Raw genomic sequence first — 25212 nt, 5'->3', positions numbered from 1 at the left:
GTTCAACATCTACTATATATACATAAAAAATAATTTTAAGCTTGTAAAAACAGTGTTTTTTTTCCAACGAAGGGGTTCGGATGAACACCCTCGGCATAGTGTGACTCCGCCACTGCTCAAGAAGATAATGATGGAGACTAAAATATGACGATTAGAATATTTAATTTAATTTGAAACTGAGAAAATATTCTTTAAATACACAATTAAATTACAAAAAAATATTGTAACTCATAGTTTATATTCATAATAACCGGTACTCAGAAATTGTAATTAAGAAAATCAATTATGACATCCGTGATAACTAAAGTATCGTGTAAACTATGAAGGAGAGTAGTGAACACGTTTCGATTCCTTTTCGTTTCTTAAATATGAAGAAGAATAAATTGGCCCAAGAAAAGAAATATATTGCTCACATTTTCATGTATACCTGACTCGTTGAGAACGTAGTACACTAAGGACTAAGGAGCTACATATTTAAGGCTTCAGATTAAAGTTAGTCCTCTTAAGAGTTAAGAATAGTCTTTTTGTTTTCTTTTTTCAATTTCTCCCCTTCTACCCAATTCTATATAGGTCATAAGACTAGATATTTAGCTATATGGTAATGTTAGAGTTATCCTCCCATGCAATGATCAGAGGTAGAACTCGAATTTGAAGCTTTATGAGCTCTAACGCTGCATTTTTTAAGTTTATGAGTTCTAAATTAATAATCTATACACATTCAATTATTTTTTAAGACAAATAACGGATTTGAACCACAATTACTAGATTCAGCCAAGACAGTACTCTAGCTTTGCCCCCGCACTGACGTCTAAATTTAAATGATCCAATGTAAGAATTTGATAAACTGAAATATTTTCTACTTCAAGGTGAGGTTGGAAGTTGGGAGCGACCTTCACTGCCACTCTCCAACGAATTTTTATAGGTTGAATACAATATAAAGCAAACAATAAACATATGAGGGCATTTGGTCTAGTGGTATGATTCTCGCTTTGGGTGCGAGAGGTCCCGAGTTCGATTCTCGGAATGCCCCCATGTCTTCCCTTTTTATGACAATTATAGAGTATCTTCCCTCTAGCATTTTTTTTGATCTGTTAGCAATATTTAAAATATTTGGAAACTTGTCTTGAAAAAAAATATGGATTACCATCGTAAATACAGTGTATAAGTTTAAGGGTTACACATGTATGTTGTCACAGGATTATTCTGAAAGAGAGTATATAGTACTTATATATAGGCAGTAGCTATACCTATTTGGATGTTAACTTGTTAATAAGCAAAGTAACATGCAGAAGCGTGCGCCGTGCTTCCCGGGGTGGAGTTACAATTCTGTTTACGGACATATCCCATATTTGCGTTAAAAAGAGTTACTTAATATGTGTAAATAGTTTATATATGCAGAATAATTCAGTAAATTATAGCTCTTAGAATTCAAAATATATAAACTCAAAGTTTTAATTTTGCCTCCGATGCTTCCTTTGGGGATAATTTTATTCCACATTTTTGAAAAAATAATAGCTTTTCTCATTTCAAAATAGATATATATACACGCTCTTCTATTTAACTACTAAAAAAGACAACCCTTTCATGAAACGGCTGAGGTTGGAGGAATCCGCCATTTCAAGTCATCTCCTTTCATTAGCTGAACTTTGTGACGATTTAATTAATTTGAATAATTTGTGGCAACTTTTTCATTGCTTTGCTCTTTTATTTTACCTTTTTTGGTAAATTAGGATGACTTTCATTAGTTTATACACACAATACGCAAGACTAATTTATTCTGTTCACAAGGGAGTCAAATAAGTGGGTGGGTGTACAACTAGCAAAGAGTCCAAGTGGGATTATATTAAGATTAACTAATTGATAATTAAAAGATCGCAAGTATTTATTTTAATTAACAAATGAGTAACTAGAAACGAACTGGATACGTCGCAATCTTAGGTTTAATTATTAGGGTGAGGAAGCTTCCATTGTTAGTTGTTCATCAGTTTATTGTTGGATTTAATTAATAAAAGGGTCACATCTCAAAGTTGTCAACTGCATGCCTTTACATTCATACTAAAAAGGTTGATTTGGAGGGGTAGGTTTGACCCAAATAGACTGGGGAGAACTGCCCAAAGAACGTGACATAGTTCACTTGTTACATTTATAAATTACTACAAAAGTTTCAATAAATTTTAATTTTTAATTAATAGCAGATTAATAACCACATTTAGTAGATTAGGAATTACATCCATTTCATTTTATGTGTCTTAATTTCATTGAGCACGTAGTTTTAAAATATAAGGAAGACTTTTGAATATTGCGGTATTTAACTAAAAATGGGTAATAATTTATCAAAATACCCTTTAAATTTTGTGATATTTAACATGTCATGTCGAATGTTAGTATTAAATAGGAGTACTAAATATAAAAAGAAATATTCTTTTCAGAACAGATAAAAAAAGAAAAGCAGAATACATAAACTGAAACAATGGGCGTAGCAATAATTATCAGGACATTTACTTATATTATTTTATAAATAAATGCGCCGATAGTATAATTTTTTTTTTCACACCAACTGTACATAAAACTTAAATTCATTAATAGTAATAGGAGCCAAAATGCATGTATGTTCCATGCAAATATATAGGCAATGCAACTTGAACACGGGGTTGGTACGTAGGGGTGCGTTACAACTTTAATGCATGTGGTATCTGAATAACTGAAAACTAAATTTGACATTTCTCACAAGGATAAGATATTTGGTAAGAAAAAGATTTCACATTGCCAGTGATAGTCACCGTCCTAAAATTGACTCTTAAATGGTGTCCTTTTACTCCTCCACCATTTAATTGCATGGGACTACTTACACATCTCTGGTTCTTTCCCTTTCTCATTGTTAAGCAAATTATAACAAGGATGCGTGGTAGGAAGGATATTTTCTAAAAAATATAAATAAATTTTTATTTATTTTTTGATGTTTAGAAAGTAAACGAAAAAATTGTATCACAAGAACATGCATGTAAATATAATTCAAGCAAACACAATGAGTGGGAGAGAATGGTGGGTAGGGGTGTGCATTTGATTTTTTGGTTTGGTTTTATATTGTTTGGTTTCGATTTTTCGTTTTTCAATTTTAATAAGTACAATCAATCAAAAGCGGTACAAGTTTGGTTCAGCTCGATATTTCCTGTTTGTATATTCGATTGTGTCATATAAGATAATTAACATGATCGAATAGTAGTCATATTTGCATGGCGGAAAAGAACAAATATTATAGAGCATGAGAAGTAATTATGTCAAATCTCTTAAATATATTTTTTAATATATGTCATAAAAAAAAACATAATCTTTAAAGTATATAAATACATGTCCATACCCTGAAGATTGAGAACGAGTCATTTTATACTCTAATACAAATAGGCCAAGAATAAAATTAATTGCATTTTCAATTTTTATTTTTCTAAATCCGAAATTGAACTAAAAGCCAGAATTTTTGTTGGAAATCTTGCAAAAAATACTCGATCACGAACAGTGTAGGAAATTCTTGAAAGTTTGAGGCATGTCAATTAAGGCATTGTCCTTAAGGATATTTCACCCGATATAGGTGTATCTTCAGAATTCAACAAGCTCTTCTAGTATAAAAGTAGGAGCCAGAATCTAACAAAGATTAAAGAAGAAACCCAACATAATAGAATTTGGGAGAAAGTTTTGTTAATCTTCATTTTTTTTTCCAAATGATAAGGACTTCAATATTCAGTCAAACCTCTCTAATAACAGCAATGTTGGGTCCGATATATTTTGGCTGTTATAGAGAATTGTTATTATACACCTATAACGGCATTGACATTTAAATAATATTTTAATATTATAGGCAAAAAAGATGTATAAAATCTAATTTTTCATTTTAAATTGTCAAATTCTAAGTTTAATCACACTTTGTATAACGAAGAAATTTTTTTTAATGATGAAAAAAAAATATTCATATGATATTCTTTGTCATAAATCGTGTATTAAAGGATCAAATATTTGGTCAAAATCTTTACACTTATTATTGGTAATCATAGATATTCAGTTTTTATAAAAATGGTTAATTATTATATTACCAAAAAAAAGAAGATTGATGTTATATGAGGGGTATTTTACAAAGAGCGAACTGTTATAAAGTTGGATGTTGCTGTTATAGATAAAATGCTGTTATAGAGAAGTAAAATATAACATAAAAAATCGATTCCGAAAATACTGAACTTTTATAGAAAAATGTTGTTATACGCGGAAGTTGTTATAGAGAGGTGTGACTGTATATGGATAAAAGATCATCCTCATCACGATAGCTAACCTCCAACTCCAACGATAATAGGAAGTTATTGCAATAAAGAGCTAGGCTATAATGGGTCCAATAAAGGCTATTCAAGGAGTCATACGTTCTGTTAGTATAATACTACAAATCAGACGTTGGGTATATGAAGATAATTGACAATGAATTGTAACATTAAATCACATAATGGCTAATTAAGAGTTTGGTCAACTTGATTAATAAGGCTCATTTGAATAGTATTAATGGAATGAATTTAGACAAGAATTTCTTTTTGAAATATCACATGAATTTTATGAACAATTTTTAGTTTCTCAATCTGAAATCAAATCATAAAACCAAAAAAAAAACTAATCTAACTTAAATTTGGTCTGATTTTTCTGTTTAATTTGAGTAAGGCACACCCCTAATGGAGGGGGGAAGGGGAGTTGTAAGGGGTGAGCTTGGGGTTGGCGTTGGGGGTGGAGGGCGCCAATTAACAAGAAATGCCGCTTTATGAAATTAAACTTGTTTTATCTGTTTTCATTTAAGAAGTAATTATCCTGATTTTTTAAAACTTATTTATATTGTTAGAAATTTTACAACAATAAATATAGAGCGTTGGTATGTCTCTATGAACTCCTTTGGATATGGATCGTATTTATGTAAAATTTAGTAATAACTTGTTGTACATGTAATTCAATTTGGATTTACACGTGTACCTTGATGTAGATTTATAGGTTTGAAAAAAAGAATTTGTCAGAGGTTGATACTAAGGTCATGTCAAGCAATCCGAACATCTAATCCAAAATTTTAAAGAAATGATATAGAGACCCATTTAAATGGAAAAAAGACATGGTGTGGCCACTAGCAAAAAGATAAAAAGCTCAAAAGGGCCCTATTTTAAGATAATGGCCGAACCATCCCTCAAGCCCAAACTAAAGACAAGCGGTAGCAAATATTCTCATTGCCAAAGTGGAGAGGAAAAAAAAATGGGGAGAAATAGAGTCGGCGAAGAAAACTCATCTCCGATGAAGTTCGCCGGCGCAATTCCAATCTATCCAGGCTTCGTACGGTCAAAGCGAAGCAAATTGGAGCTAGAACAAGAGCAATATGGTGAATAAGTTTCTACAGTTAGCTTTACCGATTGGAAGCAATAAGGATCATCCGATAACTTGTTCGATGGTTGAGGCGGCACGGCAGTGAAGGAGCTTAAATTGCCACCTTATTTGTACTTTAAATCTTTTTTAAATGTCTAACTTCTCACCTTCATTTTCACTATTAATTGTTGTGCCTCTATGAATTTTCGGCCACTCTCTGGTTCTTGCACTTATTTTTCCCCCTTTTTACTTCTTGTTTTGCTTGATTCTTTCCACTTATTTTTCTCCTCTTTATTTCTCTGTTTTGCTCAATTCTTTCCCTTGTGATTAATTGAAGTTCGCTCTACGCTCGTTTGGATTTATTTGGGCTAGTTGGTTTTCTTCTTACCTGAAAAAAATTGTTGTTGAAATGGAACTTGTTGCTGTTGAAAACATATCTAATATGTGTATAATAATTGTATAATATGTGTATAATTAGTGAGTATGCGTTGATTATATATTTATTATACACAAATTATACAACAATAATATATTTTTTGTACATATGCTGTAGGGATGCATATTCTATACAACAATGATACAGTTTCTATATATATGATACGTTTTCTGTACATATACAGTAGGGATACATATACAACAATGATACAGTTTCTATACTGGAATTAGTTGAAAATGGCTAGAAAATGGAATTATTTTGAAAAGGCTAAGATTCTTGAGCCATCGGCTGTCAATAATTTCACCCTGGTGGCCATTTTTGTCCTTTACCCTTTATAAATTCGTGAATGTCCTTGTATGTCCAATGTGGACTTGTTATGGAAGTCGAATTGGATTTGTTACTTGTTTTTCCTAATGAAATTTAGATAACTTAGCAATTATATAAAAAATCTTCTCACTAAATATGCAAGTGACCTTAATGACTTCTTGCAGTAATAGTAACAACCAAACTTTTTCAATATTATCACTATCACAGACTAGAATACAATTTCCCAAAATGTATACCAATGGTATATCAGCTGACCTAAATTACATTCATAATCTAATCTCCTGAATAAAATTATAGTGATTTCTATTCCTTTTCTGAAGCAAACTTCAAAAATGCATTAGCCAACATCTGTCCAAGCTGGACCTGTGCTTGTGTACTGAGATGCACATAATCTGGACCTACTTTGAGCCCATTAGCATCAACTGTTTTCATATTTCGAAGGTGAATTCCCAATTGGGCCTGTCTTATTATCTTCTTATAAGGCCCAAGTTCTGTTGCCAATGCCACCTGTATGGATCCACAAACAAAGCCCAAAACATAAGATAAGATCGATTAAGCACCTTGTGGCGAGCTAAATATATTAAAAAGATATTTAAAACTCGAATATGCTTTGAGTTATATACACAAATAGTATTAACAATTTTACGATGTAGCATATGTAACTTAAAATCTTACTCAAAATGCAACAAAAATTAAGACACCGTGAAAAGACAGGTAAGTGATACTAAATATATGATGTTCTTATCGTTTTTATAATAGTCAGATATTGTTCGATGCACTGATCTAATGAATGTCATTGATTTGTTTCGTAAAAATCATCTCATAAGTAATGATTTTCCATTTTTAGTACATGAATAAAATTCTATTCGTATAATCAAATCATATGTGGGACATCGTTAATCTCCTTTCTTAATGGGGAATCATGTTTCACAAGTCTTATTTATTTATATTTTTTGCTAATTTTAAATTTCTTGTTCCGATTCACAAATAACCATCTCTGTTTTTTTACAATCAAAATCTATTATTTTCAATTTTTTGAAAAGAAAATTTCCAACAATTTTGTAAAACCAAGGATATACTACACTAGTATTCATGAGAATAATTTCCCTCCACCCCCCCCCCCCCCCCCAAAAAAAGGGAGAAAATAAATAAATTTATATATACTGACAATATAAAAAAGCATTCAAATACCTGAATAATAGGTAGGAAAGGTGCTTTCAAGTCATATCGCAAGTCAATGAAGAATTTCTGTAACCTTGATTTATATAATTTAGCATCCTCAACATTCAGAGTGTCGCTCTCTCCTTGATACCAAAGAAGCGATTTTAGCGTCCCACCACCTTGTAATGCGATCCGAGTCCTATTAAGCATCTGACTATAATAAAATGAACCTTTAGACCATTGGCTAATATTTGTGGACCCAACAGCACATGGCACCAAACCAATAACACCAATTTTTGGATCATTTTTCAAGATTGAATTAGCAAATGACATGCCAGGACCAATCCCACAAATTGCATAATAATCAATGTCTTGATGAATTGGCTCTTTTGCTACTTCCCATGAAAGTCCTTTTGTTAGTCTTAGAATTGATGAATTGGACTGACATTGAGGTGGAATATATCCATCAAAAGTGTTGTTTACTACTCCTCCTCTGCCAGACATGTTGCTTTGTCCTGCTAAAATGAATATACTTTTGTTACCATTTGGTGTTGTATTTGCAGGGCTAACATAAAAGGGGTGTGCCAAAAGAATCAAGAAAATATAGGCCAACATTTTATCCGTGGTGATGAGACTTGTTGGAATTGAGTATTTAAGTATGACAAAGAGAGAAATTTAAGAAAATCTATACAGACTGTAATTAAGACCATGGTAAATTGGCAAGAATGTGTTAATAATATGACCAAAAATGGCCTCCAATTGTCAAGAAGACAGATCTGTTACCACCTTGGCAAATTATGCATTAATGCAAATGACCAAAATTAATCACCAACATTTGAGATGACAGTTTTTTTTTGAATTTATGGGTGTACAATAGCTTCGGAAATAAAATGCTTCTGGAAAAGATGGTAACGGGCGGAACTATAGTTATAGTTACGAGTTTGATAGAATTTAATAGTTTTAGCCAAAACTCAATATTGTGTTAAGAGATCCACTTAATAAGTATACATATTTTATTCAAAACGCGATAAGTTGTATTTTCTAGCATCTAGCAAGTATATACTTAAAATTCCGGATCCACCTCTATAAATAGTGGCTTCAGGAGAGCCAAATGAGGTGGTATTGTGCTAGTCCAATGTGTAAATAATTTAAAGTCCAAGACACATGAGTTGATGTCATATGGTAAGTTGAAAAGGATGCATATTATAGTTTCCATTTAGAGTGCAGCTTCATATGGTAAGTTAAGGATGCATATATGAGTGTTTTAGAGAAAACAGTGGATTCACATGGTAAGTTGGAAAGGACGCATATGATGGTTTCCAAGTAAGTTGTAGCTTCACATGTTAAGTTTGTGAGGATGAATCTGTATGACCATAAATAGTCCTGAGTCGATAAATCAATCAATTGGAAAATGTTACCAACTTACCATCTTACAAACAACAACAACAACAACATACCCAGTGAAATCTCACAATCATGCAGTAGGAGGGAAATGTACGCGAGACCTTACCTCCATCTCGAAGATAGAGAGAGGTCGTTTTTTTCGGAAGACCCTCTACCAAGAGAAAACATGATGAGAAAAGGTCAAATAAGTAGAAACAGCTTCAAAGCAATACGTAAATGAAACTAACGAAAGCGAAAAAAGCGACGATAAAACAAGATGAGAAAAAGTAAACGAGCTACCACAGATAAATACGATAATTGTGGTACACAAATGATACTAGTTATTTGAGATTTCTTTTTGTCTCACAAATTAGTGGATCAAAAGTTTGTGTACCCAAAAGTATAAGATTTGAGTCCACCAACAACTTGTGAGACAACAAGAAGCATCACAGAACTAATATCAGTTGTGTGAGACACGTAATAAAGATTTTCTGTTTACTAATGTGAGGAGCAATGCACAAATATCGATATTGAAAAGACGTTGCAGATATGAGAGGTCCCATAGATATGCAAGTGAAAAACAACAACTGGACTAGATACTAGCTTGGCAGCTCAAAATACGAATTCAAAATTTGAAGTTTATTAGTTCCTATAACGAATTTAAGTTAGTATCTAATAATAATTTAGCTCATACTTAAAATATTTATAAGTATTTGATAGAATTTTTTAAAATATATATAGAGTCTAGACAAATATTATTAGATACTTGTGAACATATAAGTTGTATTTAGATCCGCCATTATGCAGCTGCATTTTTCCAAGGTAGGTAAGAAATAATAGGAGCCAAAGTGAACAGCACAATTCATATGATTTTCAAAGGTGCTTTATACACTTTAAATATGCAAGCCACCTTAGACTTCCTGCAATAATAGTAACGATCTCATTTTTAGATATTATCGTTATCACAGACTAGAATACAATTTCCCAAAATGTAAACCAACTCCTAGATCAGCTGGCCTAAATGACATTCAGAATCTAATATTCAGAACAAAATTATACTCTGTTGCAATTTATATGAGGGGTTTCGGAGTTCGATGGTCAAAGCAGTTAATTTTTTTACTCAATTTGAAAAATATATTTTTCTAGTACTTTATAATAAAATTTACATATTTGAAAATTACATAAAAAGTACTATAAATCTGCTTAATTCTAATCACAATATATAAAAAGAGTTGAAGAAAATCGTAATCAAAGAAAGACTTATTTGACTCCCCAAATAATAAACTCTTCATATAAATTGGTTATACATTGTAAAATAACCGAAGAATTGAGATGGTGTAATTTTTTAAGAATAACCAGCCGAACGGTCCCCTTGATACCCTAATGGGCTGTGTATGAACCAGACTCCAAAAAGGCATTAGCCAACATCTGTCCAAGCTGGACTTCTGCTGGAGTACTGAGATGCACATAATCTGGGCCCACTTTAAGCCCATTAGCATCAACTGTTTTCACATTTTGAAGTTGAATACCCAACTGGGCCTGTCTTATTATCTCCTTATAAGGCCCTAAAGTTGTTGTCAATGCCACCTGTGTGTGTCCACAAACAAAGCCCGAACATAGGGAAAGATCCGAATAAGCACGCTATCGAGCTAAACATATTAAAAAAAATTAAAACTCGAAGATGCTTTAAGTTATATACACGAACTATATAATATTTAGGCCAAAGTCATAGATGAACCCCTGAACTTGTCCTGATTTTTCATTTAGACCCCCCAACTGAGGGTCGTACCATATGAACCCTTCAAGACAACTGTTAATGTGCCATTTAAACACAATTATTGAGGTGGCAAAGCGCGTGCAATGCACTGCTCTAAAAGGGCGTGAGATGCCAATTTTTTCCTTTTTAAATTTTTTAATCATTCAAAAAATAATTATAAGAAAAAACTTATTTTAAAACAATTTAACTAATAAAAAAAACATTTAAAAAAAAATCCTAAAACCCAACCCACCCTCCTCCCCGATCCGAAGCCAGAATCCACCGCAGTTGTCGTCAAATTTTTTCGGTGAAGCCGGATTCCACCGCCGCCACCGGCGTCGCTCTTCTCTTTTGCTTTGTTCAAATACAAAGAAATTCGAGCCCTTAATGGACCAAAAAAATCAATAGTCCATGATTTCTCCATTAATGGACCAAAAAAATCAATAGTCCTTTGAAATAAACACACAAAAAAAAACCCTTCATCCAAACACACCCCTTTACTTTTCTTGCTTTTCCTCTTTCTTCCCTCGTGCGCTATTGATGTTTATTATTTTTTAAAGTAAATTATTTAGAAGGAAAAGAATTAGTTGGGAGTGGGAGAACGACGGATGACTAGTGGAGGAAGAAGAAAAAGAGAGGAAAGAGAGAGGCGGTGGGGGGCTGAAGAGGAGGAGAGGCATGGTGGGGTTTGACGAAGAGGAGAGGGGTCGGGGGGGTGCGCTGAAGAAGATGACTATTTTTGTTTTTACTTTTTTTTTTTTTTTTTTGGTAAAATCCTTTTATTTTTATTTTTTAAAGCTAAAATCCACGTGGCTCTATCTTATTTGTTATTTTTGCGTGCGAATTACACGCACCATTTGTGTGTTGTTGCATATTTATTTTGTACTTAAATGGCACATTAACAGTTGTCTTGAAGGGTTCATATGGTACGACCCTCAGTTGGGGGGTCTAAATGAAAAATTAGGACAAATTCAGGGGTCCATCTATGACTTTGGCCTAATATTTACACTATTCACATAGAAGAAGTAAGATACTGTGAAATGACAGATACCTGTACTTAATATGTGATGTTCTTATCGTTTTTATAGTCGCGATATATTGTTCACCTCAATCTAATAAAAGGTAAAAACTTATCCATACTGGGTGTTCACACCAAATCAATGGATATATCACATGTATTTGAATATATACAACCATCACTTAACCATAATTAGTTAGTATATATATTCACTTCATTAATCACTTAACCGTGATAATTAAATTGCATTAGTTTGGTGTAAACACCCAGTGTGGTTAAGTATTTACCCTAATAAATGTCATTGATTTGTTTCCTGAAGATCATCTCATAAGTATTGATATTCTCTTTTTAGTATATGAATGAAGTTCTATTCGTGTAATCAATCCAGTTAAATTTTTTTGGCTAAACTTTAAATTTCCTGTTCAGATTCCAATGTAATCTGTGTTTTTACAAATCAAAATCTATTATTATCAATATTTTTAAAAAGAAAAATTCCAACAATTTAACTTATACAACTGTCCTAGTATTAACCAGACTAACTTTTGATCAACTTTACACTGAACCAAAGCACATGTTGGCCTATATGTTGAAAGCAAATCATGCAAAACCCGCTTAATGCAACCCCCCCCCCCCCCTCCCCCGCCCGGGGACCCCATCCCACCCCAAATTGGACAAAAAAATATATTTAACTTATATATACTGATAGACATGTTACTATCAAATTACCTGAATAATAGGTAAGTATGGCGCATCCAAGTCATTTCGCACATCTGTGAAGAACTTTTGTAGTCTTGATTCATACAATTCGGCATCCTCTACATTCAAAGTGTCGCTCTCTCCTTGATACCAAAGAAGTGCTCGTAGCGTTCCACCACCTTCTAACGCGATCAGAGTCCTATTCAACATTTCGTTATAATATAATGATCCTCGAGACCATTGGCTGATATTTGTGAAACCAATAGCACATGGCACCAAACCAATCACACCAATTTTGGGATCATTTTTCAAGATTGAATTAGCAAAGGACATGCCAGGACCAATCCCACAAATTGCATAGTAATCAATGTCTTGATGAATTGGCTCTTTTGCTACTTCCCATGAAAGTCCTTTTGTTAGTCTTAGAATTGATGAATCGGACTGACATTCAGGTGGAATATACCAATCAAATATGTTGTTTACTACTCCTCCCCGGCCAGACATGTTACTTTGTCCTGCTAAAATGAATATGCTTTTGTTACCATTTGATGTTGTTGTATCTGCAGGGCTGACATAAAAGGGGTGTGCCAAAAGAATCAAGAAAATATAGGACAACAACATTTTTTCCATGGGCTGAAAGAGAGAAAAATGAGACTTGTGGGAATTGAGTAGTATTTAAGTTTGACAAAATGTAGTTTGATGTTCACATGGTAAATTGTTAAGGATCGTTACTGATATGACCCAAAAAGTCATCCAAGTCTTGAGAAGACAGATATTGTTGCCAATTTGACAATGGAATGCATTAATGCATATGAAATAAAATGATTACCAAGTCTTGAGATGACGGCTTGGTTACTACTACTTGATTAGCAACTTACTATTTACAGAGTACTGAGTAATATAAGCAATATAGCAGCAAAAAACGATCGATTGCATGTACAGGTTAAGTCTATTTGTGTTTAAAATTTATTCAGGCAAACTAAAAAGCTGATATAAAATACCTATAAAGGCGCTTTCTTGAATTTCTTGGCGTATATATAGTAGCTTCGGTAATAAAATGCTCAGGAAAGAGATATTTGCTTAAGGAGAGCCAAATGAGGTGGGAATGTACTATGCCATTGTGTAATTAATACCAGTTAAGACAGAGCGGATCTAGCATGAAGTACGGGTTCTACAGTAGTTTTTGTCTGTATATATCGGAAACAATCTCTCTACCTTGTGAGGCAACGGTAAGGTCTGCTACATACTATCCTCCCCAGACCCCACGTATGGAATTACACTGGGCATGTTGTTGTTTTTGTATATATATATATTGAGAAATCTACTAAATATGTATCAAAAGGCGGAGCCAGTATTTGAGGTTTGAGGGTTCGGAATTTTAAGACAGGAAAACAATCTCAAGTTAAGGTATAACAACCGCCAAATTAATGACCTCAAGCAAAGTAACGTGTTTTTTTTGCTTTTTCTACTTGTCAATTTTATATTGTTGTAAAAAATAAAGTGTTAAAAAGATATTATGTATAATAGCAAAAAGGGAAAAAGAACTACACGAGTCTATTTTATAGTTTCTTCTAATTTTAAGAAGAGAATTAAAAGAGAATCTTGCTTATAGTAAAAAATGAAAAAACACTGGCAACTAGTGGGGTTTCAAACCCACATCTCAGGAAAGAGAGAGCTTCGCTAGTCTTTGCATTACCCCCGAACCGTTCGCTTATTTATGTATGTGAGTTCGCAGGTAAATAATATCTATCTTTACTGAATTTTTCTAATTCAAATACAGGATCTACGCAAAAGTTACTGGCGCCCGAAACCCCTTTAACACACGAGTTGATGTCATATGGTAAGTTGGACAGTGCATATGATAGTTTCCAATGAGAGTGCAGCTTCATATGGCAAGTTAAGGATTGCATATATGATTGTTCTAGAGTAACTGTGGATTCACATGGTAAGTTGGAAAGGATGCATAATGATTGTTTCCAAGTAAGCTGTAGCTTCATATGTTAAGTTTGTGAGGATGAATATGTATGACCATAAATAGTCTTGAGACTGGAAAAACTAATTACATACCGACTTACCATATTATACTATATATTACTCCTTTCATATATTTTTATTTATTCAGTATACTAAAAGTAAATGTTTATTTTACTTGTCCAGTTTTAAAAATTAAGAGATAATTTATCATTTCATACCAATTTTATCCTAATTAATAATTATTGGATTGGAAACTTCAAGAAATTGTTAGTGGTTGCACAAATTTAAAGTATATGTGATTGATTTTAATTATTTAGATGATTTATACTAATTAGGTTGATATAGTATATTTGTCATTTTATTATTGCTCCTTAAAGAGTGTGTTAGGTCAAATATGGACAAGAAAAAATGGACGGAGGAAGTATAAGTTTACGGGGAATTTTTAATTTTGTAGCTGACACAACTGATCCTAATTGTTTGAGGCTTCAATTTATCTCACAAATTAGTAGACCTAAAAATATAAGATTTGGGTCCACTAACTTGCGAGCTAACAAGAAGCATTACACAACTAATTATCAATTATTTTGTGTGAGACACGTAATAAAGTTTTGCGATTCTTGTAAACCTATAAGGTGTATTCTAGATCGGCCATTAGGCAGCTCACAGCTGCATTGTTCCAAGGTAGGCAGAAAGAATAGGAGCCAAAGTGAACAGCACAAATCATATGATTTTAAAAGGCGCTTTATACACTTTTTGGAACACCCGTGATCGTGAACGCACAAAACTTTGTCTTTTGGTTTTGGTTTTGGTTTTAGTAATGACTTTCAAAATAGTGCTGACTCATTGCTTGACTTTGAAGGGTTATGATTGTGGCACGTTAGGGAATATTGTGATGATACTCTTTAAAAATGTGACAAGAAAATCCATTATTTGGCATTGTTAAAGTTTCACGGGTTACATAAAAAATAAAAGGTCGGTCGATGTGGTTTAGGCTTATTGGATTCATTTTTTCTATATGTGGATAAACAAACACTCATGTGATGACCAGAGGATCTAGTAGCTCAGTTGGCTGAATATTTAAATTTTCATTTTATTGATGAGGGTTTGAATCCTCACGTTATAATCCCTTTCTCTATTTTTCCTATCTCCTATGTAATAAAAATTTGGAAAAAAAAAATGTGATGACCCCTTTGATTTTATTTTCTTTTTCTTTCATTTTACAGGTTTCAGCCTTGACGTGGGCATCTGCCTCGACCTCTTTTTTTTTTTTGGATTTTCCACTTGGTATTCGGTATCGACATTGAAGGCCGACTATATCCAGATATTTTTTACTGTTGATATTTTACTAATTTATCAACTAGATGGCTGATACGATCCTACTCGGCACACCTCATTTCAAGACTTACATCCAAGGCCAAGATATGGAACTTCAAGCTCTACAAGCGGCATGGATGATAAGGATGGCGTTGAAGGCCTTTGGAGGCCCATACAAGCCCCATAATGAGGCCTATGATGTGTGGGAGGCGGCTTGGGTGAGGCTTGAAGAAGAAGCTACTAGAAAGGGGACCAAATGCGTCAAGTGGCCAAACGTGCAAATAAGGACATTTCTGCAAATTGGCTACATGTGCAAACTTGGACAAGGTCGGGGGTTGGCTATTTGTGCAAAGAAGGTTATGCTTGCAAGAAGGCCATGCACGCAAGGTTGATTAGAGGGCCATCTATGCAAGGAGGGGCGTGTTTGGCCATGGAAGGTGTCAATTCTTGAATCAAGACTACACTAAGAAGACTAGTCAAACAAGGCCCTTACTTCATTAAGGGTAGCATTATAATTGCCTATTAGTCTTCTTTACTTAGCTTGTATATATAGCTTGTCTTTCATTTTATTACTGAGATTGGATGAATTATGTATTGAATACTCTAAAGAGTGATAGTTTGTTTAGGGTTAGCTTAGTTAATGGTGGATTCCATTGTTGGTCTTGAACAATTTTTCCATTGATTTCATGAAGGGTTGTTCATTTGTGGATTTCAATTGAATTTCCCTTGCCTTGATTTCAAATAGCATAGGTTCTTTGAATTGAATCAAATTGAGAGGGTCTAGGTTTCACATACTTAGGTTTGCTCATAGGTTCATTGGGTCTTGCTTTTATCCTCTATTTCTCATCCCCTTTCTTCAATTCTCATCCCCAATTTCTTGTTATCTTTAATTCCGCATTTTTGTGATTGATTTGGTGTTTCCCCCAAATCGATTCTTATCATTTGGTATCAGAGCATAGGCTAAGAGATCGTTCCTACAATTTCTAATCCTAGGCTCAAAATTCGAAAATCCCCAAAAAAAAAATCAAAAAATCTGAAAATTCACAAAAAAAAATTGAAAATTGAAATTGTTGTTTACTTTGAGTGTTTTGAAGTTGAATTTGAGTTTGTTGAGGTGAAATACATTTAAATCCGAAGTTTGAAGTGGTTTGGTGAAGTTTGGAGTAGTTCACCATTGTTGAACTTGAAGGTTTTTGAAGAACAATTGGGGTTTAATTGATTCGACCAATATTTTGTTGTTGTTTGTTGATTTTGATATTAGATATGTGTTTATTGGTAGGGAAAACCCTTGGAAATGAAATTTGAAGAGATTTGGAAAGGATTTTTGGTTTTCACCATTGAAGGACCTTCAAAAGCTTGAAATTCAAAAAGCGGGTCTTGTGATTCGGTTGAAATTGAAGGTTAATTCTTATTGGGCTTTGTTATCTAGGTGAAAAGGAGCTTAGATTCGAAATTTGAGTTAATTTGGAGCTAATTTGAAGGATCTACCATTTTTGGATTTTGAAGGATTGAAGAACTTGAAGAACAAGCAAGTGGGTCTTCAATTTGTGGTGTTCAATTGGTCTCAATTTGGAGTGGGCTTTGTTCTCTAGGCTGAGAGGAGGCTAAATCCGAAATTTGGGGTCAATTGGAGTTGGAATTGAAGTAGTTAAAAATTTGAATGTTCTTGGTGTTCTTGAAGATATTCAAATATTCATAAGGAAGAAGGTGACCAAAAGGCGGTTTTGATCCAAAGGAATTTTCTAAAATTGTGAAAAGGTGTTTTTTCTACCCTAAAGGGGTAAATCCTAGGTTGATTGAGTCCCAATACGTCAACAAATCCAAGAGGATCGTCCATAAACCACTCGCTAAATAAGGACAGAAGCGTGCCGAATTTAGTGGTATTATATGGACCATATAATATTATATGGTCCATAAAAGTTGGCCGTGAAACACAAGTTGTTTGGGACCAGTTCTGTCCAATTTCGGTCCTAAAATATGGACAAGTTCCACGGACCATAAAACATTATATGGTCCGTGAAATCCCATCAATCTAGTCCGTGAAACTTGGACCCAAAAACCAACATTCTGCCTCAAGTTGGTCTTGATACACGACCACTTATACGAGCCATATTATATTTTACGGACCGTGAAAGTCCAAGGAAGGTGGTTCGTGAAAGAGGATCTTGAGTTCGTGCAAAGTCATTTGTTGATCGTGAAAACTTATACGGACCATGAAACACCACCACTTGGTCGTATAAGTCCAATTTCAACAATCTCGATCAGGTGATTCGTTCTTAATTCTTTTCAATTCCAAAAATTTTCTTGGAATTGCTTGTTGGATTGCGTCCCTAATCCTTTGGTAGGGAGCAAAAAAAAAAAAATACATATATATAGAAACTTAAAAATTTTAGTTGTTTCAAATTGATACCTTAGATTAATTGGGGCTTCACGGCCGTGTTTTCAAGTTATCACCTACCCGGGCCCGAAATTTTATTTCGTTCCCGATTTTAGCATTTTGTTTCTTGTATTCTTCAACTAGTGTGCATTTAGTACTTTTCCTACTTGTGTATGCTAGTTCTTGAGTCCGTCTTTCATTCGTGCCAATTCTTTTCAAGCTTTTCTCGTTTTGATATCGTTGAATCTTCTTGGCTCAAGTCCTTTTGCTTTATCGAGTCGTCCGTCTTTTGATTAACAAGAATCCATTCCTCCACAAAGTTTAGCAATCTTGTGAATTGATTTGGATTAAAAGGGTTCTTGACCAACTTTGGAAGAAGCTTAGGTTAAGAGGTAAGCTTGAGTGCAAATACGAGTGACGTGAGGAACTTTTACTACTAATCTTGTTTGCTTGTTTTGTAGGTACACGAAGAGGAGACATAAGGAGAAGGAGATATAAGGATGTCATCCATATCTTCCGAGTCTTGTGGAGATGATTTTGAAGGTTATGCCTCTAGCAATGAAGGGTATGACTATGATGGATATGAGGGCTATGAGGGAGATAACATGGGATATGAGCATCACTATTCTTACAATGAATATGGTGGTGATGGTGCCCATGAGTCGTATGAGGAACATGGTCGATATGATCATAACTCGTACGAGGGTGACGAATACTACTCCGAGGGCAATTGTGAGGCAACACCTCATGAAGCTTATGAAGAAGAAGGAGTAGATGGGTATGATGAAGAGTCCTATGGTGGATACGAGCATGAAGAGCTTCATCCTACACACCATGGACATGGGGATGAATTGAGGTATGCTCCTTCCTCACACTTTCGATATGAACCACTCAGTGAGAACTTGCAAGAATGGAAAGAATGTGGTGATGATGAGCCTATTGACTATGCACTTTGTGGTGAGTATGCTTGTGAAGATAATGGGATTGCATATAATTCTTATGAGGAATCTTCTAGTAGATATTCACGTACATCGGCTTGTGACACTTCCTATTCCAAGCAAAAAGGTATAGGTGTGTGGATTGGGCCGACTAGGAATCCGCCTAGAAGGAGAAGAGAGTATACATGTCCTCCTTCAAGAAACAGAATGGCATATAATTCTTACCCTAATCCGGAGGCACAAAATTCCCAATATGGTTATATTATGGAAGGTAGGGGAGGAGTGACGATAGGTGAAGGAAGTAGGAGGAATGAGGGGTCTCAAACGAGGAATGAACCCAAAGAAGAAACAAGAACAAGTGGTGGGTTCAAGGAGATAAGAGAAGACTTCAAGTGCATAGAAGATCACATAAAAGGGGCAGAAGAAAACCTTGAGGAAATGATGGAGCTAGCTCTCCAAATGCAAGAACAAGTACTCAAGGCCCAACAAATTGTGAGAGAAAAGATTGAGAGGAGTAAGGGAGTGAAAAGTGACAACTCTAGAGAGAAAAAAGGAGAGGATGTGAGGAGTGATATGAGGGAGTTGTCACAACCTTTATCTAACCCTTGTGACGTTTCTTTCTTCTCTAGTGGTCTTAATGATAGTGCAGGTATTCTCGGAAGCAAACCTAATGAAGACCCTCAACCTTTGAAGGTTCTTGAGGTGGTTGAGAGCTTCTCGAAGGACCAAACGAGCTCCAAAGTTGAAAACCAAGGCAAAGGAGGTGAATGTGAACTTCAAGGTAAAATAGCTAAGCTTAACACCACAAATGATGTGATTGATCATGTTGTTGAAGTGAGTGTAATTGATGGCTTGTCCTTAATTGAGCTTAATAAGTCTTTGCCTTGTGAGGAGCCTAGTGCCATTGTGACAATTGACAATGTGTATGATATGGGTGATCCAACACTAGTTGATCCTATTGATGACCATCTTGACTCTTCTTTAAAGTTCAAGTTGTGTCCACCTAGTGTTGATCCCTATGGTTTGCATGTTAGTACATTGTCATGTGAGTTGTTAGGACACCCACTAGTTGATCCTAGCGATGACCGGATTGATTCTTCTAGCAAGATCAATTTGCGTCCAACTAGTGTGGTTGATTGTGTTGATCAATTTGTTTGCTATGAAAATCCACTATTTGAGGAACCTTTTGATGTGCTTAATGACCCTCAATTTAGTGATGATGTTGGAACAATTGATCATTTACCTAGTCGTGTGCATGAAAGTATTGTGGAAAGTGATTGTTGTCTTTATAAGAGTAGAATTGCATGCTTGGATACTTCATGTTAATTGATCCTTCTCTCTTTATAGATAATACGTTATTTGATATTGACATGACTATTGGGAATGATGAACCTAGTGAGGTGTTTGGTAATGTTGAGCATTTGGTTTCTTTTGGAGACTATAATGTGACATATAACCCACTATGGAGTGATGACACTCTTTCCCATGATGGAGATCTTCTTTTGAAGGATTGTGATCCATTTGTGGGGAAGAAAAGTGTTATAAAGGAAGGTGATTCTTGTCTAGAAATTGAAAATTCTTCCTTTCATGTTCAACTTCATAATAGCCTATTGAATAATCTTATTCTTGAACCTAATAGTGTGGCTACATTGTGGGATGACATAGATGAGGAAGTTGTCTTAAGTGATACCTTTCTTTATTACTTGTTTGCATATGATGATGCTCTTATTTGTGTTGGGGGTGCATCTTATGTTGAGAAAGGTACTTGTGGGGTAATTGGTTGTTTTATTGACCCTAATAGGTGGCTATACTTCCCATTTGACCCGGGTGTTACCATGTTGGATTTAGGAACACCTTATTTGGAAAATGAGTTCCCATGGTGCTTCTTGTCAAATAGAACCAATGTAGTATTACATGCTTCATATTTTGCATCCATTGGTTTTATTACTCTATCCTTATGTCATAAACCTTGGAGGAATCAACTTCTTGATACCTCATGTGTGCACTTGATAGTCATGATTGCTATTGATATGTGGTTGTACCACAAATTTGTCCATCCTTAGCATGTACGTAGTTATTACTTTGTGTGCTAACCCTCAATCCTTGAGGAGTATGTTTTCGTATGTCTTCCCTTGGGTTTTGCTGGTTCGGATTCGAGGACAAATCCTTTTGAAGAAGGGGGAGGATGATACGATCTTACTCGGCACACCTCATTTCAAGACTTACATCCAAGGCCAAGATATGGAACTTCAAGCTCTGACAAGCATGGATGATAAGGATGGCGTTGAAGGCCTTTGGAGGCCCATACAAGCCCCACAATGAGGCCTATGATATGTGGGAGGTGGCTTGGGTGAGGCTTGAAGAAGAAGCTACTAGAAAGGGGACCAAATGCGTAAAGTGGCCAAACGTGCAAATAAGGACATTTCGCAAATTGGCTACATGTGCAAACTTGGACAAGGTCGGGAGTTGGCTATTTGTGCAAAGAAGGTTATGCTTGCAAGAAGGCCATACACGCAAGGTTGATTAGAGGGCCATGTATGCGAGGAGGGCGTGTTTGGCCATGGAAGGTCAATTCTTGAATTGAAGAATGCTACACTGAAGACTAGCCAAACAAGGCCCTTACTTCATTAAGGGTAGCATTGTAATTGCCTATTAGTCTTCTTTACTTAGCTTGTATATATAGCTTGTCTTTCATTTCATTAACTGCGAGATTGGATGAATTATGTATTGAATACTCTAAAGAGTGATAGTTTGTTTAGGGTTAGCTTAGTTAATGGTGGATTCCATTGTTGGTCTTGAACCATTTTTCCATTGATTTCATGAAGGGTTGTTCATTTGTGGATTTCAATTGAATTTCCCTTGCCTTGATTTCAAATAGCATAGGTTTTTTGAATTGAATCAAATTGAGAGGGTCTAAGTTTCACATATAGGTTTGCTCATAGGTTCATTATTCATTGGGTCTTGCTTTTATCCTCTATTTCTCATCCCCTTTCTTCAATTCTCATCCCCAATTTCTTGTTATCTTTAATTCCGTATTTTTGTGATTAATTTGGTGTTTCCCCCAAATCGATTCTTATCAATGGCCCAGTGTAAGCTTCATGTATTGAGTCATTTTATATGTGAATTTTTCGGCGATTGTCCCTTTTAGAGACCATTTCTTTTTGTTACCAAACACGAGTCCAGAACCAAAATGACCCAAAAAAAAAAAATAAAGTGAACCAAAGTATCCTAATAAAATTAAGTGGTACCAAAGTACCTTTAACGCAGTAAATTACTGCATTAAAGGACTTAATTGTAACGGCACGGTTAAGTCCAATAGTGCAGTTATTTACTGCGTTAATGACGTAATAAAAAAAAATTGAATAACGCACTAAATTAATGTGTTATGCAAGTCCCATAAATTTTTTATCCAAAAGAGACTTAAATAGTATAGGGAGAAAAAGTAGTTGTAAATTGATGAAACTTTAAAACGGTCATAACTTTACGCTCGGACATTTGATTAAGTGATTTTTTTTTTTGCATATTTTTTAGAGATCTAGCCGCGCGAACTGCCGCAAAGCATTTTGTCCAGGCCAGTTTTTAGAAAAACGTCATTTATCCCATTCAATTTGAATTTTGTCCCAAATTGGTGCACAATTTTCATTCATCTTTAGTAAAAATCTAATGATAAAAAAAATATTTCAATTTCAAGGCTCGAAATTCAATTTATGAAAACAAGTTAGATAGCATCAGTGAACATTATACAGAATAAAAAGTGTCTACTTTGTAACTTTCACCAACTTGGGATTAAAGATAACAAGAAAAAGTAGCGGTTTACTTCTTTTTTATGCCAACCACTTGGGATCAAATCTAGGTGGGACCATTGAGAAGGTATTATGAGTAGAATACATTTGATATATTATGGGTGCATGATGCATGGTTTAAGTAAAAATTAAGTATATTTTTTGCTTATCTATTTCTTAATGATAAATCTTATTTTACTCTTTATTATCGTTTATAGCTAACTCGCTCGCGTGACATCCTAAACTAATTATTAAAAAAAATGAAGTTACGCATTAACTAAAAAATAACACGCTAAAATAAAATCACTAAAACGACGACCCGAAGTTTTATTAATTGCAAAAAAAAAAAAAAAATCGAATTCTATATAAAATATTTTTGAATCACACAGTAAATGAAAATGAAATTATTGTCGATGTCTATATAAAACATAGACAAATCACACATCAAATGACAATGAAATTTTTGGATTTAAACAATGCTACAGTTAAATTTTGAAGAAAAACGAGAATACGGTTGAATTTTGAAGAAATGATATTACGTTTATCAGTAGCTTCGAATTAAGTAAAAATGATACTAAGAACTAATTCAGAGCTGTAACATTCATCTACTAACATAGACAAATCACACAGTGAAGGATAATGAAAAGAAAAGTGTGAAAATTTAAAAAAAAAAAGAAAAAAGAAAAAAAAAAGAGTATAGTGCAGTAAATTACTGCGCTATTGGACTTAACCGCGCTGTTACGGTTAAGTCCTTTAACGCAATAATTTGCTGTGTTAAAAGTACTTTGGTACCACTTTTTTTATTGGGGTATTTTAGTTCACTTTTTTTTTTGGGGGTCATTTTAGTTCCGGACTCTACCAAACACAGCCTTAGTATTAAGTACCAATTCTTGCACAACCAAACCACGAGTAGTATTCTTACATGAATGAAACTAAATTTCCCTTTAAAGGGCACTATACACACATATACCAACTTCCATGAATATATCCTCTAACTATCCATACACAATTAAACCCATATGCCACTTCCCCTTCATTTTTTTTGCGCGGATTGCGCTTCTTTTCGGGTGGTGTTTATATTTTTCCCCTCATATTTGTGGTGTTTAATTTTGTCTCTCATATTTGTGGTCTTTAAGTTTTGCCCTTCGCTTGGAAAGATGGACGAATACCTGAGGTTCTGGGTTCGAACCCCCGCTTAGATATAAAATAAAAAAATAATTTCGCAAGGCAGGGCTGGGGGGGGGGGGGTGTATGCCTGATCCGACATACACTCCTTAAGGAAAAACTAAAGTTATGCCGGATCCGGCATAACTAAAAGTCTGTCCCATAAGGCAGAACTTTTCCTTAAGGCATAGTTTAGTTATGCCTTATGGGGCAGACTTTTAGTTAAAGCATAACCAAAAGTATGTCCCATAAGGCAGAATTTTTCCTTAAGGCATAGACTTTGCCAGAGGTGGAGCCAGGATTTGAGGTTTGGGGGTTCGAGATTTTAAGACAAGACAACGATCTCAAGCTAATGTATCACAACCGCCAAACTAACGACCAAGTACCGATATTTAATATATTAAAAAAAGCGACGAACTGAAAGAGTTACTGTACGTTCTTATGTTCTAAAGAATAATATGTTTATTTTAAAAATTGCATATATAGGAAAAAGGGAAAAATCGTGTAGTAAAAGGGAAAAAAATTGATTATTGATGATGAGGCTATGTACTTATGATGTGTGCTTAGCAGAAAGGAAAAAGGATGTTGACAGCCAGGTTCGAACTCAGCTCTTTGACGTGAAGGGCTTTTCTTCCTTCACTCGTACCACTGGGACCATCAGCATATCTTTGTAAGTGGGTTCGCACTTGAATATTGATATACATTTATTGGATTTTCTAAGACAAATACATGGTCTACGGGGAAGTTACTAGGTTCGACCGAACCCCCGTGGTACACTGTAGCTCCGCTCCTGACTTTGCCTTATAAGGCAAACTTTCAGTTATGCCTTAAGGAAAAGTTCCATCTTATAGGGCATACTTTTAGTTATGTCTTATGGGGCACACTTTTAGTTAAGGCATAACTACAGGTATGCCCCATAAGGCGAAACTTTTCCTTAAGGTATAATTAAAAGTTTGCCTCGAAAAGTACAAAAAATAAATATATGCCTCAAGGCAAAGTCTGCCGGAGGGGGTAGAGAGAAATTCAAGCTCTGCGTTGAGATTTTTTTTTTTAATTTTTGACTGAGCGGGAGTTCGAAACCGGAACTCGTGAGTTTTAGGCGAAGGGCAAAAATTAAAATCCACCAATTTGAGGGACAAAAGTTAAAAACCACCCCAAAAGAAGGGCAATTCGCCTTCCCATTTATTGGACAGAAGTAATTGCACGGTTTGTGCTTCAAATGGACTGGTCTTTGATTTTTGTCATTCAATGGCCTGGTCTTTAATTTTTTCCCTTCAAACTCGAACTTATGCCAAGCGGCGCATAACTTCTTTAATGGTGCTAGCATAAACTTTAGATATTATGATGGATATCTTATGTCCCTCTAGGCATAGGTTTGATTTTGAAGGAAAAAATTAAAGACCGGTCTATTTACTTTGAAGGATAAAACTTAAGACCAGCGCAAAATAGGCACAAAAGTGCAAATGATCCAATTGGACATAGCAATAAGCCCAGCTTTCCTTTGGCCCAATTG

The 25212-nt window shown here is 34.7% G+C and overlaps 2 protein-coding genes and 1 non-coding gene across 5 annotated transcripts; 1 reads left to right on the top strand and 2 right to left on the bottom strand.

Moving 5' to 3' along the window:
* Nucleotides 1-958: 958 nt before the first annotated feature.
* TRNAP-UGG (transfer RNA proline (anticodon UGG)) lies at nt 959-1030 on the top strand. Its single transcript has one exon. It is a non-coding gene; the product is annotated as a tRNA-Pro (tRNA).
* A 5367-nt stretch (nt 1031-6397) lies between these two features.
* On the bottom strand, nt 6398-8637 carry LOC132040850 (probable carbohydrate esterase At4g34215). Its single transcript, XM_059431530.1, has 2 exons — nt 7328-8637; nt 6398-6643 (listed from the first exon to the last, which is right to left on the bottom strand). Exons 1-2 carry the CDS (start codon nt 7910-7912, stop codon nt 6440-6442), a joined length of 789 nt encoding a protein of 262 aa, XP_059287513.1. The 5' UTR covers nt 7913-8637; the 3' UTR covers nt 6398-6439.
* A 1293-nt stretch (nt 8638-9930) lies between these two features.
* LOC132039865 (probable carbohydrate esterase At4g34215) lies at nt 9931-13392 on the bottom strand. 3 transcript variants are annotated; one of them, XM_059430403.1, is made up of 3 exons: nt 13152-13392; nt 12181-12665; nt 9931-10267 (listed from the first exon to the last, which is right to left on the bottom strand). In XM_059430403.1, exons 2-3 carry the CDS (start codon nt 12652-12654, stop codon nt 10061-10063), a joined length of 681 nt encoding a protein of 226 aa, XP_059286386.1. In that variant the 5' UTR covers nt 12655-12665; nt 13152-13392; the 3' UTR covers nt 9931-10060. The 3 variants fall into 3 exon arrangements, with proteins under 3 accessions (XP_059286386.1, XP_059286385.1, XP_059286387.1); XM_059430402.1 differs by lacking the exon at nt 13152-13392 and having other exon boundaries at nt 12181-13139; XM_059430404.1 differs by lacking the exon at nt 13152-13392 and having other exon boundaries at nt 10125-10329; nt 12181-13141.
* Nucleotides 13393-25212: the final 11820 nt, after the last annotated feature.

Source organism: Lycium ferocissimum, chromosome 12 (genome assembly GCF_029784015.1).
Source record: "Lycium ferocissimum isolate CSIRO_LF1 chromosome 12, AGI_CSIRO_Lferr_CH_V1, whole genome shotgun sequence".
In the NCBI taxonomy this organism is placed as follows: Eukaryota; Viridiplantae; Streptophyta; class Magnoliopsida; order Solanales; family Solanaceae; genus Lycium; species Lycium ferocissimum.
This window is presented reverse-complemented; position numbering and strand designations above follow the sequence as displayed.

Excerpts from the sequence above, each read along its gene's own strand:
- LOC132040850 (XM_059431530.1), bottom strand. The coding sequence starts at position 7,912 with ATGTTGGCCTATATTTTCTTGATTCTTTTGGCACACCCCTTTTATGTT. Across the intron at positions 6,644-7,327 it reads CTTTCCTACCTATTATTCAG|GTGGCATTGGCAACAGAACT; the intron begins GTATTTGAATGC and ends GGATCCATACAG.
- LOC132039865 (XM_059430402.1), bottom strand. The coding sequence starts at position 12,780 with ATGGAAAAAATGTTGTTGTCCTATATTTTCTTGATTCTTTTGGCACAC. Across the intron at positions 10,268-12,180 it reads CATACTTACCTATTATTCAG|GTGGCATTGACAACAACTTT; the intron begins GTAATTTGATAG and ends GGACACACACAG.